Source organism: Heterodontus francisci, chromosome 1 (assembly GCF_036365525.1).
Source record: "Heterodontus francisci isolate sHetFra1 chromosome 1, sHetFra1.hap1, whole genome shotgun sequence".
NCBI classification, from domain to species: domain Eukaryota; kingdom Metazoa; phylum Chordata; class Chondrichthyes; order Heterodontiformes; family Heterodontidae; genus Heterodontus; species Heterodontus francisci.
This window is the reverse complement of record NC_090371.1, coordinates 50,248,627-50,264,566: the sequence shown is the minus strand read 5'-3', so window position 1 is coordinate 50,264,566 and position 15,940 is coordinate 50,248,627. Positions and strand designations below refer to the sequence as shown.

Below are 15,940 nucleotides of genomic sequence, written 5' to 3'. Positions count from 1 at the left end.
GGTGCCACACAACACTATGGCGGTATCCTCAATGTGAAGGCGGGACTTCGTCTCCACAAGGACTGTGCGGTGGTCACTCTTACCAATACTGTCATGGACACATGCATCTGCGGCAGGCAGATTGGTGAGGACAAGGTCAAGTATGTTTTTCCCTCTTGGTTCCCTCAACACTGCTGCAGACCCAGTCTAGCAGCTAAGTCCTTTAAGACATTGCTAAGACTATTCCATATTTATTAATTAATTGAATTTATATTCTATCAGCTACCGTGGTGGGATTTGAACTCGTGTCTCTGGCTCATTAGTTCAGGCCTCTGGGTTACTCGTCCAGTAACTATACAGTAAATGGAAAAGTCCTGGGGAAAATGAGTGAACTATACAGTAAATGGAAAAGTCCTGGGGAAAATTGATGTCCAGAGAGATTTGGGTGTTCAGGTCCACTGTTCCCTGAAGGTGGCAACGCAGGTAAATAGAGTGGTCAAGAAGGCATACGGCATGCTTTCCTTCATCGGACGGGGCATTGAGTACAAGAGTTGGCAGGTCATGTTACAGTGGAGTTACATGTTACGACTCCTCAGATACTGATACTGATATGTTACCGCGGAGGTGGTAGATGCGGGCACGATGGAGTCTTTTAAGATGTATCTGGACAGATACATGAATGGGCAGGAAGAAAAGAGATACAGAAGCTTAGAAAATAGGCGACATGTTTAGAGAGAGGATCTGGATCGGCGCAGGCTTGGAGGGCCGAAGGGCCTGTTCCTGTGCTGTAATTATCTTTGTTCTTTGTTCTAGTAACATTGCCACTATGCTACTGTTCCCTTTCCCGTTACTTCATACACTTTAGTGGTGATTTGACAAAAGATCAACTATTCAACATTTACTTTGTGCAAAGCTAAAGTCTGGTTCCATGGTCATATTACTGTCATTAAAACGTCTAACCCATGGTCATGGTGTCGTGGCTACAGCATCGATGAGCAGTGCTGTAAAGGAGTAGTACAAAATGCTTAGACTGTAAGCATAGAACTCAGGGATTCAAGTTTGAAATTCATGAATTTCAATTGAGACTGAAACTGCCTTTCTCCTGCAGGGTAGTGGAAAGTGGAAGAACGCTCAATAAAAATAAGTTTGATTTATAAGTAACTGCCAATTCTTTTATCACAAAAATATCCATTTTATAATAGCCACATGTAGATATATTTTGTTCTTGAGGAACAGCATTAATTTCCTGTAAGAAGGTGGAGGTGGTGGGCCTTCTTTTTGAACTACTGGAGTACAAAGAACAGTACAGCACAGGAACAGGCCATTTAGCCCTCCAAGCCTGCGCCGATCTTGATGCCTGCCTAAACTAAAACCTTCTGCACTTCCGGGGTCCTTATCCCTCTATTCCCATCCTATTCATGTATTTGTCAAGATGCCTCTTAAATGTCGCTATCGTATCTGCTTCCACCACCTCCCACCGGCAGCAAGTTCCAGGCACTCACCACCCTCTGTGTAAAGAACTTGCCTCGCACGTCCCCTCTAAACTTTGCGCCTCTCACCTTAAACCTATGTATCCTAGTAACTGACTCTTCCACCCTGGGAAAAAGCTTCTGACTATCCACTCTGTCTATGCCGCTTATAACTTTGTAAACCTCTATCATGTCGCCCCTCCACCTCCGTCATTCCAGTGAAAACAATCCGAGTTTATCCAACCTCTCCTCATAGCTAATGCCCTGCAGACCAGGCAACATCCTGGTAAACCTCTTCTGTACCCTCTGCAAAGCCTCCACCTCCTTCTGGTAGTGTGGCGACCAGAATTGCACGCAATATTCTGAGTGTGGCCTAACTAAAGTTCTGTACAGCTGCAGCATGACTTGCCAATTTTTATACTCTATGCCCCGACCGATGAAGGCAAGCATGCCGTATGCCTTCTTGACTACCTTATCCACCTGCGTTGCCACTTTCAGTGACCTGTGGACCTGTATGCCCAGATCTCTCTGCCTGTCAATACTCCTAAGGGTTCTGCCATTTACTGTATACTTCCCACCTGCATTAGACCTTGCAAAATGCATTACCTCACATTTGTCCGGATTAAACTCCATCTGCCACTTCTCCGCCCAAGTCTCCAACCGATCTCTCCTGCTGTATCCTCTGACAGTCCTCATCACTGTCCGCCACTCCACCAACCTTTGTGTCGTCTGCAAACTTACTAATCAGACCAGCTACATCTTCCACCAAATCATTTATATATACTACAAACAGCAAAGGTCCCAGCACTGATCCCTGCGGAACACCACTAGTCACATCCCTCCATTCAGAAAAGCACCCTTCCACTGCTACCTGCTGTCTTCTATGACACACCGAGCCAGTTCTGTATCCATCTTGCCAGCTCCCCTCTGATCCCTTGTGACTTCACCTTTTGTATCAGTCTGCCATGAGGGACCTTGTCAAAGGCTTTACTGAAGTCCATATAGATAACATCCACTGCCCTTCCTTCATCAATCATCTTCGTCACTTCCTCAAAAAACTCAATAAAATTAGTGAGACACGACCTCCCCTTCACAAAACCATGCTGCCTCTCGCTAATAAGTCCATTTGTTTCCAAATGGGAGTAAATCCTGTCCCGAAGAATTCTCTCTAATAATTTCCCTACCACTGACGTAAGGCTCGCCGGCCTATAATTTCCTGGATTATCCTTGTAATTATCCTTGTACTTGTAATGGTGTTGCCATGATGGTGTTAAGTCGGGCATTCCAGGATTTTGACCACCAAGGATGAAGGAACAGTGATGTATGTTTACACAAGATGATATGTAACTTTGAGGGGAACTTGGAACTGATAGTGGTTGAGGTTTTGACTGGGAGGCACTGTCGAAGTAAGCTCAGTGAGTTGCTGCTCTGTGTCTACAGATGGTATGGATAATTAAGCCTCAGTGACAGTGGTGTATGTTAAGTGGGTTGTTCTGTTCTGGATGATGTCAGGCTTCTTAAATGTTGCAGCTGAACCTATCCAGGTGAATGGAGAGTATTCCATCATATTCCTAGCTTAAATCTTGTAACTGATGGAAAGAATTTGAAAGTACTGCCATTAAACTAGAATGTAGCTCACCTGGATATGCTGAAGGGCTAGTTAACTTTCTAAATGCAAGTGAGGCAGCAGAACAGTAAGGGTTTAAATATTATTATTGGGGTAGAGTACAGTATTTTACCCTGCTTGTAACATGTTGGATACTGACAGTGGCCTCATAAGACTGTGGGAGATGAAATTGTCTGCATTTACCTTCTTCATCTCAAGCATGCAGAAAACTTTATGGATTTGAAACTTAAACTATTGTCTGTTAATATTTCTGAAACAAATTTCCCTGCAGATGGAAGACACTTTATGGGCAGGACTGACTGACCTCCACATTAAAACTCCTATGGGTCTTACAGCAGAAAACCTTGCTGAGCAGTATGAAATAAGTAGGGAGGAATGTGATGCATATGCATTGAAGTCTCAGAAGAGATGGAAAACTGGTGAGTGCTCAGTGCTGCTGTGTCATGTGCAAAGTCTACATGTGAGGACACTTTTTAAAATGAATTGAAGGAAGGATTATTAGATTCGGTAGAAATAAAAGGATAACCACAAATACTGCATATCTAAAACTAAAATAAAAATCAAATCTACTTCAAGTGCATTGGCTTTTAAATAAATTATCTTAGAATCTTCAAGTCAGTAGTAAAAACATCTTTTGTAGTTTACACCTCGTGAGGTAGTATCTGTACACCATACCTGTTTGTCCATTAGTGTCTTGAGTGCATGTGTTGCAGTCTATAACTGATTGTAGTTGAAGATTTATAGGTAAACTTTTTTGTACAACTGTTGCATTTTTCTTTTAATAGTGAAATATATTAATTGGGAGAAAAGTTTAAAATGAGGCTTTTAATAAAATGCCCAGGTAATATATATAATAAAATTCAAAAGCAATGTTAATGATTCAAGTGGTTCACTAGAACTTAAGAGGTCCAATCATAAGCCTATCTCTAAAAAGAAGATAGTAATATTACATTATTTAAGATTATACCTTTAAAGGGATGTTCAATAATTTTTGTTTTTTAGGAGACGGTAGTGTGCCTGTGGGAGGGAAAATAATAAACTCTTATCATTTGTTTTACAAAAGAATAGGTCTTTCTCATTTTAAAAAAAAAAAAAATCCCAATGACTATCTTAAAATTACTCCCCAGCAATTTGTTACTTTATACATTTTTGGTAGTATTTTAGTCTGATTTTGAAAATGTCTAATAATTTCTTTCTTCATTAGAAAGGAAATTTGGGAAACAGCTGATACCTGGTACCACAGTAATAAAATGCATGTGTGCACGTATTATAATCCAAAATACATAATACCTTTCAGCTCATGAAGCTGGTTACTTCAATGAGGAGATGGCTCCAATTGAAGTGAAAATCAAGAAGGGAATACAGTCTGTAACGTATGATGAGCATCCCAGACCACAGACCACTGCGGAGCAGATGGCCAAGCTACCAACTGTATTCAAGAAAAATGGCACTGTTACTGCAGGAAATGCTTCAGTATGTTCCAAATCCATCTCCTTGTGAAATGCTGTTGAGTCTGATGTCAGGTTATGTGTTGGCAAATTTTTCTATGAGTTTTATTTCTCCAGTCTACCTTTTCTCTCCTCACAATCCTGGATGCACTAATGTATGTTTGTATAATGATTCACAGCACCGGTGAATCCAGACCTATAACTCTCAGATTGCTGCACTTCTCCAATTCTGACTTCTTGCGTATCCTTGTTCTACTGTTGGCGGCTGTACCTTCAGCTCTCTACGCCCTAAGCTCTGGAATTCCCTCCCTAAAAGAGAAGGACTTGGTGGATGATGGGCCTAGGGAAGGGAGTGCAGATAGTCTCAGTCATCTCATTATCAAAAAGGAGGAGGTGTTGGGTGTCTTGCAAAGCATTAAGGTAGATAAGTTCCCAGGGCCTGATGGGATCTACCCTAGAATACTGAGGGAGGCAAGAGAAGAAATTGCTGGGGCCTTGACAGAAATCTTTGCATCCTCATTGGCCACAGATGAGGTCCCAGAGGACTGGAGAATAGCCAATGTTGTTCCTTTGATTAAGAAGGGTAGCAAGGATAATCCAGGAAATTATAGGCCGGTGAGCCTTACGTCAGCGGTAGGGAAATTATTAGAGAAGATTATTCGGGACAGGAGTTACTCCCATTTGGAAACAAACGAATTTATTAGCGAGAGACAGCATGGTTTTGTGAAGGGGAGGTCGTGTCTTACTAATTTGATTGAGTTTTTTGAGGAAGTGATGAAGGTGATTGATGAAGGAAGGGCAGTGGATGTTGTTTATATGGACTTCAGTAAAGCCTTTGACAAGGTCCCTCATTGCAGACTGGTATAAAAGGTGAAGCCACACGGGATCAGAGGTGAGCTGGCAAGATGGATACAGAACTGGCTCGGTCATAGAAGACAGAGGGTATCAGTGGAAGGATGTTTTTCTGAATGGAGGGATGTGACTAGTGGTGTTCCGCAGAGATCAATGCTGGGACCTTTGCTGTTTGTAGTATATATAAATGATTTGGAGGAAAATGTAGCTGGTCTGATTAGTAAGTTTGCGGACGACACAAAGGTTGGTGGAGTTGCGGATAATGATTAGGATTGTCAGAGGATACAGCAGGATATAGATCGGTTGGAGATTTGGGCGGAGAAATGGCAGATGGAGTTTAATCCGGACAAATGTGAGGTAATGCATTTTGGAAGGTCTAATGCAGGTGGGAAGTATACAGTAAGTGGCAGAACCCTTAGGAGTATTGACAGGCAGAGAGATCTGGGCGTACAGATCCACAGGTCACTGAAAGTGGCAACGCAGGTGGATAAGGTAGTCAAGAAGGCATACGGCATGCTTGCCTTCATCGGTCGAGGCATAGGGTATAAAAATTGGCAAGTCATATTGCAGCTGTACAGAACCTTAGTTAGGCCACACTTAGAATATTGCGTGCAATTCTGGTCGCCACACTACCAGAAGGACATGGAGGCTTTGCAGAGGGTACAGAAGAGGTTTACCAGGATGTTGCCTGGTCTGCAGGGCATTAGCTATGAGGAGAGGTTGGAAAAACTCGGATTGTTTTCACTGGAACGACGGAGGTGGAGGGGCGGCATAATAGAGGTTTACAAAGTTATGAGCAGCATGGACAGAGTGGATAGTCAGAAGCTTTTTCCCAGGGTGGAAGAGTCAGTTACTAGGGGACATAGGTTTAAGGTGCGAGGGGCAAAGTTTAGAGGGGATGTGTGAGGCAAGTTGTTTTTACACAGAGGGTGGTGAGTGCCTGGAACTTGCTGCCGGGGGAGGTGGTAGCAGATACGATAGCGACGTTTAAGAGGCATCTTGACAAATACATGAATAGGATGGGAATTGAGGGATACGGTCCCCGGAAGTGCAGAAGGTTTTAGTTTAGGCAGGCATCAAGATCGGCGCAGGCTTGGAGGGCCGAATGGCCTGTTCCTGTGCTGTACTGTTCTTTGTTCTAAAACTCTTAGCCTCTCTACTTCCCTTTCCTCCTTTTAAGATACTCCTCAAAATTTACTTCTTTGATCAAGCTTCTGGTCATCTGTCCTAATATCTCCTTTTGTGACTCAGTATCTAATTTTGTCTGATAATGCTGCTGTAAAGTACCTTGGAACATTGTACCACATTAAAAGGGTTATATAAATGCAAGTTATTGTTGCTGTTGATGTTTGGTGAAGTGGTTATTCTTAATGTGTTAGCCCAGGTAGTGAGTGTTAACAGGCTATTTGACTAAAGGGCCATCAGAGCTAAGTTTGATCCTTTCTTTTCCTGATGCCCACACATAGTTATTTTGCAACAGGAATCAGGAACAAGAATGTTGGATGCATTTCTTTACTCTCTCTTGAATCAGGAACACTGAAGCTAATTGGAATATGCCAACTGCTGTTACAGTCAGCAGATTGGGAATCAAAATGGGACCTGCCTGGTCTACATGGCTCAGTTTTTTTTATTGCAGGGCACTTACTTAGCCATTAGATATTGTTAACATATATTTCTTTTGGACTCATAAGTCAGGTAACAATGAAAGTACAGAAGTGTAAACAGACAGTTAGCACCCCAGAGTCTAGTTTACTTAAGACTATTTAACAGATATAGCCAGGTTTGTCCTTTAAGAACAGTAGTTCAATTTGCAGTTCCCAAAAGTTATTTTTAATATATTTTCCTTAGGGAGTGTGTGACGGGGCTGCCGCAGTGATTATAGCCAGTGAAGACGCTGTACAGAAAAATAAGCTGACGCCACTGGCCAGAATAGTGGCCCATCATGTGTGTGGGTGTGACCCAAGCATTATGGGAATAGGTGAGTTACCACCATATCGTCACTAAAGTGAAGGAGATTTTTCCAAGCTGATAACAGATGGGGAACACAATTGCTGATGCAATAATGTAATTGAATATAAAGCTTAAAAATTGATTATTAGAATTGTTTGCTTAACTCTAAATGTACGCTCTCTTAAGTTAGTGATTAATTCACCCTTGGGTGGGGGGAGGGTAGAATTGTGTCATATAGACTATGTCAAGTAAATTGATCTGGACCAGAGCAGCATTTGAGGGCTGCAAATGGCCTCGGCATCGCTGCATTAGGAAAACAAAAATAAGTCGCTTGCTGATGTCCTCCTATGGGAGAGGGATCATGTATGGATGAAGGATGAGAACGATTGGTTGTGATGCCCTGCACAGTTTAGTAGCTTGCCAACATTCACTGCATAGGTTTGACCAGTACCAGTCAATGCTTTGATGAGGCAAAACACTGGGAGGATAACTAATTGTAAAGTTTGCTAGAAACTGACCCTGCCTACAAATCCTCTTTCAGATGATGCTGAACTACCAAATTTTAAGTAGTCCAGTATCAGGATATATGTCTATGTTTAAATTCTCTCTTATTGGGTCATTTAAGTTTGCCCAGTTTAGCATTTGTAGTCAAAATGTTTATTTTCTCTATCTGAAAATCCTCTCTCCATTATTATTTTAATTGGGATAACACTACCATTAAAATAAAGTGATAGGGAATTTTAGATGAATTTATTAAGCTGGTTTATCACAATATAATGTCAACATCATAACTTTTTCATTTCTTTGGAAACATATTTTATGTTTAATGAGTCTAATTTAAATTGGAAGTGAGATCCCGTGCTATGGAATGTGAGGATGCAGGTTTACACAAATAATTCTCAACAGGACGAGCACCTCATCTTGTTTCCAATTTTCTCTCTTACTCTGCAGAAGAGGCTGAATCACACTTGGTTATAGTTACCTGGACACTGGCGATCCTTCAAAACCAATTTTTCTGCATGAACCTATAGAGTGAGTTGAGAGGTTATTTGCCAAGGAAGTGCACCACAATTTTCATCCCACCCTTGCCCGTCACCTACAAACGCATGTAACATATGGCAGGAGTTGCCGGACAGCAATCAGGAGCGAGAATGCTAGCCTTTTTTCACCCCACGCCCCATTGTACTTCTGATGTCCAGTTGTGGCACTTCCTCACCACCACCCCGTTCAGATTAAAGGTCGAATGTAGGAATATCCTGGCTTATATGGCTCAGAGCAAATTCAGCACCATTTTGAGGGGTCCAGTGCACCATCTGTTTCAGCAAGTCTCAGCAGATTTACATTTGGCTTGCAGCAGGCTGTGCAGCACCAGGCACTAACTCGGGGCTCGCACGACATGAAAACAGCTTTAAAGGAGCTTCACTACATAACCGCACCAGTTTCAGTGAGCACTCACATCCAAAATGTTAATCTGCCCTTCTCTGTCAGATACTGATCATCATATTTTATCAAGGAAATTGGTAAAAGCCTGAGAACTGACCCTCCTTGGGGGGGGGGGGTTGAAGATAGAAAAAAAATTACAAATAGTCCTTTGGTGGTACAGAACCTGAATATTGCTGAAACTAGAGACATGTTGTTGAAGCTTTTCGTCTTGCACTCATCAGGACAATCCGCATTGGTATTCTTGCATATTGTCCTGATGAGTGCAAGACGAAAAGCTTCGACAACATGTCTCTATATTCAGCAAAAAAATACAGTTGGTTGGGAGGAGAAAAGGGTAGGAAAGCAGAAATTAATTGTTCCAATGGCAGTTTAAAAAAAAAAAAAATTCTTCCGTACCTCTCTCTGACCAAACATGAAACTTACTTCCATGCCTCTGCCGTACAGTTCTACCAGCCATAAGCAAGGAAACAAGAAGCTATTTGTTTAAGTAGATGATTTTTACTAATGAATTGATCACTAGAACTTCAAAGCAGATAGCTTTGCATACCTCTACCCATAGGAAATCATCTGACCTTTGTTCCTGGCCTTCTATAGAATGGCTAAAACTGAGAACTCATTATGAGGTGACTAAGTGTGAACCTGCATACCAGCATGTGACATAGCATGTTAGTGCCTTAGTATCCTAACCTCCTGCATACTACTTGTTTTCAAAATCTGGAAAATTTAGTGACAAAGTATAAGAACTTAAAACTTGTTTACTTATTAACTGGCTCTTTTTTTTCCTGTTTCTGGCAGGCCCAGTGCCAGCAATCAGTGGAGTCCTGCAGAAAGCGGGATTGTCCTTGAAGGACATGGATCTGATAGAGGTCTGTGAAAATCAATGAATTGGACAATTTTATTTAGTTTGTGATGGCCATACTTAAAAGTATCACACCATTAAATTGTAAGAGACTCTTCACACCCCTCTTCACCTATTTCTTTCTCCCTCATATTTATCTAGCTCCCCCTTTTTACAGGCTCGAGCGTGTTTAAATTAGCCATGATCTGATTGAATGATGGAGCAGACACAGTGGGGCTGAAGGGCCTGCTGTTGTTCCTATGTTTGCTTTTTTTAAAATTCCCATTCTTGCCACTTTTCTCCCCACCCTCGATGTACTGAAGGTGTTGACTGCTTCTTGGGATTACTTTGCTGTACCTCACACAGGTCCATTCTTCATGCATGGAACAGAAAAGTGAGTTTTCGCAGATTATTCTGTCATGGGGCATTATACTTAAGTCTGGTTCTCCTCTCCTCCAGCATCCACACAGCCCATTTTCTAGGAGAAATTACTGGATTGAGAGCAAGAAACTTGTCTGAATTTCCCTTCCCTAAGCTGGGGTGCTGGAGCAAATTACAGTTGCTGTTGTCCTGGCTGTGATTAGATAATTCAATACATGTCTGGAATGGAAGCTGTGGCCCAGCAATTTGCTGTCTTAACCAAATGAGCAGCCTTGTATTTCAAACTAAAGTTCACAATATTATTGATTATAATGTCTCTTTTCTTCAAAAGGTAAATGAAGCCTTTGCTCCTCAGTATCTGGCTGTACAGAAGGTTCTGAAGTTGAACCCTGAAAACACTAATGTAAATGGAGGGGCTATAGCATTAGGACACCCACTAGGAGCATCAGGGACCAGGATAACAGCACATCTAGTTCATGAGCTGAGGTATGATAACTTGGTTTACTTATCTATCTGTCTGTTTCCTAGCTAAGCCGACTAAAGGTGTGGGTTGATACATATCAACATGAATGAATTAAAATAAAAAGGCAACTGACAAGGTAGTGCATCATACTGGAGCTTCAGTGCATTGCACAGTGGACTGTCGAATCTGTTGATTGTTCTGGCAGTTCTCCACAAGCTGAATTCCTGATCTTGAACCAAACTGTTGCAGGAAGTGACTGGATCAAGTCCTGGTGCTTGTAATGTATAAGCTGCATTTTCTGCAGTCCAAAATAAAAGCTCATGTGCAGTATATCCATCTATCCATAGTCTACAGAAAGAGAAGTGCGTGTGTGTAACCAAAGGGGTACATATCTTCAAAAGCCAAAATAAGACTTTGTGATATAATGGCTGCAGGGTTCTGTAGTCTTGACTAAGACTACATGTGTTGTATGTTGAGTTCAACTCAACTGCACAATCAATATATATTGCAATACCACTCCAGATCCAATAATATTACACTTTCAACTTAGAATCATGGCACATTACAGCTATCAGCCAGGCTAGTCTAGGGACGCAAAGTGTCTTAGCAAATGACATTGGATTAATAGTGTGCAAAAACGCAAGTACTGTGGCCTGGATTTTGTGGTTGGAATGACAGCGAAACTGTCAGCATTCGCTGTCGGTGATTCCTCACTCTTCCACAGGATGTGCAGTTTTATTCCTAGCTTTAGAAATCAGAATAGAAAATGCTGGAAATAGGTTAGGTAGCATTCGTGGAGAGAGAAACAGGGTTAATGTTCCAGGTCGTTGACCTTTTGTCAGACAGTTACATATTTTTAATAAAATGTTCGTGGAATACATTGTACAGTAAAACTTGTATAAATGGACACTCCCAAAAAAACGGCACTTGTTGAGAGACCTAAATAAGAAGCAGGGTAAAATATACAAGAGGCACTCTGAAACCATAGACACTCACAAATTACGAATTAGGCACAGCCATCAATGCGTCAAACCCTTTTGCAACTTAAAACATGGGACACAGGCCATTGCAAAGCTGCAACTGGAACTTTTACTGTATCAGGGTCACTGGCACTTCCCTTGCAGCTTGCTTTCTTTCTGCCCCCAAATTCTTCAGATCAGTGTGGGCTAGTCAGCACGAGGCATCAGATTTTGTATAAGTAATAGTTTTTGTGGAATGGGGGACTGTTTATCCAGCGTGCACAGCAGCAGAGAAACCGCTCGATCTCTGGCATTGAATACTGGCATGGCTCTAGCCCAGGGATAGAGCAATTTCTGCTGCTGTAGATGCTGGTTAAAGAACTCCCCATTCTGCTGAAAATTTGTACAGACAAATGACCATTTTGAAAATAAGGCTGCCTGGAAAAAAAAAAGGACAGCTGATGCCAGACCCTAAGCTGTCTGTAATTTACAGGTTTTACTGTACATAAAGCACTGATGGAAAAATGTATTTTTGTAATTTGTTTTAAAACACATTGAACCAATTTTAAGTAAAGGTATAAAATGTTGAATTGTCCATCAAGTTATTCTACATCTGAAAGAGAAAAACAGTTTGATGTTTATGATTTTGATGAAAAATCCTGCATGAAAAGCTAACGTTTTCTCGGATACTGATTGTGCAGTCTATTTCCGTTACTTGTAAATGTGTGTATAGGACAGTAGATGGTGCTCTTGCACCCTTTCATATATAAACTAATCACTGTTATTTATTCCTGTCCTGTGCCATAAAATTGTGCACACATGTTTTAATCATGTAAGTATAAAATATGACACGCTTGTGGTGTTTATTTGGAGCTTTTTGTGTAGCAGAAAATAGTCTCAAGGCATATTTGAAAGGTGTAAGGAAGATATGGTCACTGAACCAAAGGAGGAGATGATAAAAGGAGGTGGTGACCAATAACTTGGTCAAAGATGTGGGTTTACTGGAGGGACTTTAAAGGAGGAGAGGAAGAGGGAGATGCGGATTTAGAAAGGGTAAAGCACAGATTGGCTGGAACGCTGCCTGATATAGGAGCTATAAGTCCAGGAAAAGCTTTGAAAAGTAATTTCTATTCCATTGGAACGATGCAGGTTCAATTTCAAAGTGTTCAATTTCAGTTGTCCCAACATCCATAGTTTTTATGGGATTTCCAGATTTCCACTACCCTTTTATGTAGGGGAAAAAATGCACCATGACTTCACTCCCCACGCCTGGCTCTAATTTTAAGATTATGCCTCGTTCTGGGTTGTCTGTCTTAAGATAATTGCTTCACAGTATCTATACTATCAAATCCCTTTTCTTATTTTATTTAAACACCTCAATTAGACCACTTATTTTCCTGGAACTAATTCAATCAATGCTTCTTTCCTTGATTTTGACTGGAAAATACTGATCTAGGAAGTAATCCTGAATGCATTCTGAAAAGTATTCCCCTCTTTGAACACATGCCTAGCCTTTAATTAAGAACATAAGAAAGAGGAGCAGGAGTAGGCCATTCAGCCCCTCGAGCTTGCCCCACCATTCAATAAGATCATGGCTGCTCTGCCCCAGACATCAACTCCTCTTTCGTGCCAGCTCCTCAGAACCCTCAACTCTCCAATATTTCAAAAATCTATCTACCTCCTCTTTTAATACTTTCAGTGATCTAGCCTCCACAACTCTCTGAGGTAGAGAATTCCAGACATTCACTACCCTCAGAGAAGAAATTCCTTCGCATCTCCGTTTTAAATGAGTGTCCCCTTATTCTGTAACTATGTCCCCAAGTTTGAAATTCCCCCACTAGTGGAAACATCTTCTCAACATCTACCCTGTCAAGCCCCCTCAGAAACATAAATAAAAGCAAAATATTGCAGATGCTGGAAATCTGAAATAAAAACAAGAAATGCTGGAAATACTCAGCAGGTCTGGCAGCATCTATGGAGAGAGAAGCAGAGTTACCATTTCAGGTCAGTGGCCCTTCATCAGAACTGATAAAGGGTCACTGACCAGAAACGTTGGCCGGAATTTTACGCTGGGCGGTCAGGAGCCGGACTCCGACGTAAATGTTGGTGCCGATCCCGCCCAGCCTGGGGATCCGTCCCGTATTTTATGGATCTCCAGGCTTCAATTGGCCTGAGGCGGGACTTCCACCCACTTGAGGGAGGAGGTCCCGTCTCAGTGAGCCGCCGGCCAATCAGCGGGCCGTCAGTTCTTAGTCTCAGCAGCGCCACCGGGAGCGGTGGCCACCTGTGCCCGATTGCCAGGCCACCCCCCCCTCCCCCCTCGGGATGCGGAAAGGCCGACAGCTATGGCTGGGTGGTCTTTCACGTCCCCGGCACACCCGCTTGCCACGGGTAAAATACCCGTGGAGGCGGGCGAGGGCTCTTAAGTGGCCGTTAAGTGGCCACTTAAGGGTCTTGGCCTTGAGCGGGCGGGCCGCTTCTCATCCTCCTGCCGGACCTCTGTAAACTTGGTCAGAGGCGGAATCGGGGCGGTTAGGCCTCCCGGAGTCTGCCGCTCAATTTTACGCCTCCCCACCCCCCACCCCCACGCCACCATTCGACCTGCTGGGGCGGCGTAAAAGTCTGGCCGTTAACTCTGCTTCTCTCCCCTCAGAAAGCTGTATGTTTCAATAAGATCACCCCTCATTCTTCTAAACTCTAATGAATAAAGGCCTAACCTGTTTAGCCATTCTTAATAAGTCAAAACCTTCATCCCAGGAATCAGGCTAGTGAATCTCTTTTGAACTGCCTGTAATACCAGTATATCCTTTTTTAAATACGGGGACCAAAACTGTACACAGTACTCCAGGTGCAGCCTCACCAACACCCTGTACAATTGTAACAAGACTTCCTTATTTTTAAACTCCAACCCCCTAGCAATAAAGGCCAAAATTCCATTTGCCTTTTTAATTACTTGCTGCATCTGCATGCTAACTTTTTGTGTTTCATACATAAGAACACCCAGATCCCTCTGTGCTGAACCTTTTTGGAGTCTCTCTCCATTTAAATAATAGTCTGCCTTTTGATTCTTCCTACCAAAGTGCATGACCTCACACTTTCCCACATTAAACTCCATCTGCCAAGTTTTTGCCCATTCACTCAACCTAAATATATCCCCTTGTAGATTCCTTATGTCCTCATCACAACATGCCCTCCCACCTATTTTTGTATGGTCAGCAAATTTGGATACATTACACTCTGCCCCCTTCTCCAAGTCATTAATCTAGATAGTAAATAATTGAGGCCCTAGGACTGATCCTTGTGGCACTCCACTAGTTACATCTTTCCAACCTGAAAAAGACCCATTAATCCCGACTCTCTGTCTTGTGTGTGTTAACCAATCCTCAATCCATGCTAATACATTACCCCCAATACTGTGAGCTCCTGTCTTGTGCAATAATCTTTTATGTGGCACCTTTCCAAAAGGCATTTGATAATTTAAATACACTACATCTACCAGTTCCCCTTTATCAACTCTGCTTGTTATATCCTCAAAGAACTCTAGCAAATTTGTCAAACATGATTTCTCTTTCACAAAATCATGTTGACTCTATTTGATTGCGTTAAGCTTTTCTAAATGGCTTGCTCTTTCTTCCTTAATAATGGACTCTAGCATTTTCCCAATGACCGATGTTAGGCTGACTGGCCTATAGTTTCCTGCTTTTTGTCTCCCTCCCTTGAACAGCGGAGTCACATTAGTGGTTTTCCAATCCGCTGGGACCCTCCCAGAATCCAGTGAGTTCTGGAATATTTCCACCAATGCCTCCACTATCTCTGCAGACAGTTCCTTTAAAACCTTTGGATGTAGGGCATCAGGTCCTGGCGACTTGTCTGCCTTCAGTCCCATTAGTTTGTCAAATACTTTGTCCCTCGTGATAGATTGTTACAAGATCTTTCCTCCCATTAGCTCCTTGCTTATCTGTTATCTGTGGGATGTTTATAGTGTCCTCAACCGTGAAGACCGATGCAAAATATTGGTTTAAATTATCTGCTATTACCCTGTTCCCCGTTATCAATTCTCCAGTCGCGTCCTCCAAAGGTCCCACGATCACTTTAGCTACTCTCTTTTTATATACCTGTAGAAGCTCTTGCTGTTTGTTTTTATATTTCTTGCCAATTTACTTTAATAATGAATTTTCTCCCTCTTTATTAGCTTTTTAGTCATCTGCTGCTGGTTTCAAAAAAAAAAAATTCACAATCCTCTGGCCTACCACTAGTTTTCGCCGCTTTGTATGCCTTAGTTTTTGATTGGATACTCTCCTTGACCGCCTTTGTTAACCACGGGTGGTTCATCCTTCTCATCGAGTCCTTCTTTTTGACTGGGATAAATTTTTGCTGAGTGTTATGAAATATCTGCTTAAATGTCTGCTGCTGCTCATCCATTGACCTTGCCCTTAGTCTATCTTCCCAGCCTGCTTCAGACAACACTTTCTTCATATCTCTGTAATTGCCCTTGTTTAAATTAAGGACTCTGGTTTGAGACCCAAGTTGC

General features: G+C 42.2%; 1 protein-coding gene across 1 annotated transcript in view; it reads left to right on the top strand.

The window, feature by feature from the left end:
• acaa2 (acetyl-CoA acyltransferase 2) overlaps positions 1-15,940 on the top strand; it is a 73,763-nt gene that overhangs the window by 46,576 nt on the left and 11,247 nt on the right. The window contains exons 5-9 of the mRNA XM_068030526.1: positions 3,347-3,494; positions 4,373-4,548; positions 7,224-7,353; positions 9,564-9,634; positions 10,319-10,473. Of these exons, the coding sequence (XP_067886627.1) occupies positions 3,347-3,494; positions 4,373-4,548; positions 7,224-7,353; positions 9,564-9,634; positions 10,319-10,473 (680 nt within the window). The remainder of the gene's footprint in view (positions 1-3,346; positions 3,495-4,372; positions 4,549-7,223; positions 7,354-9,563; positions 9,635-10,318; positions 10,474-15,940) is intronic.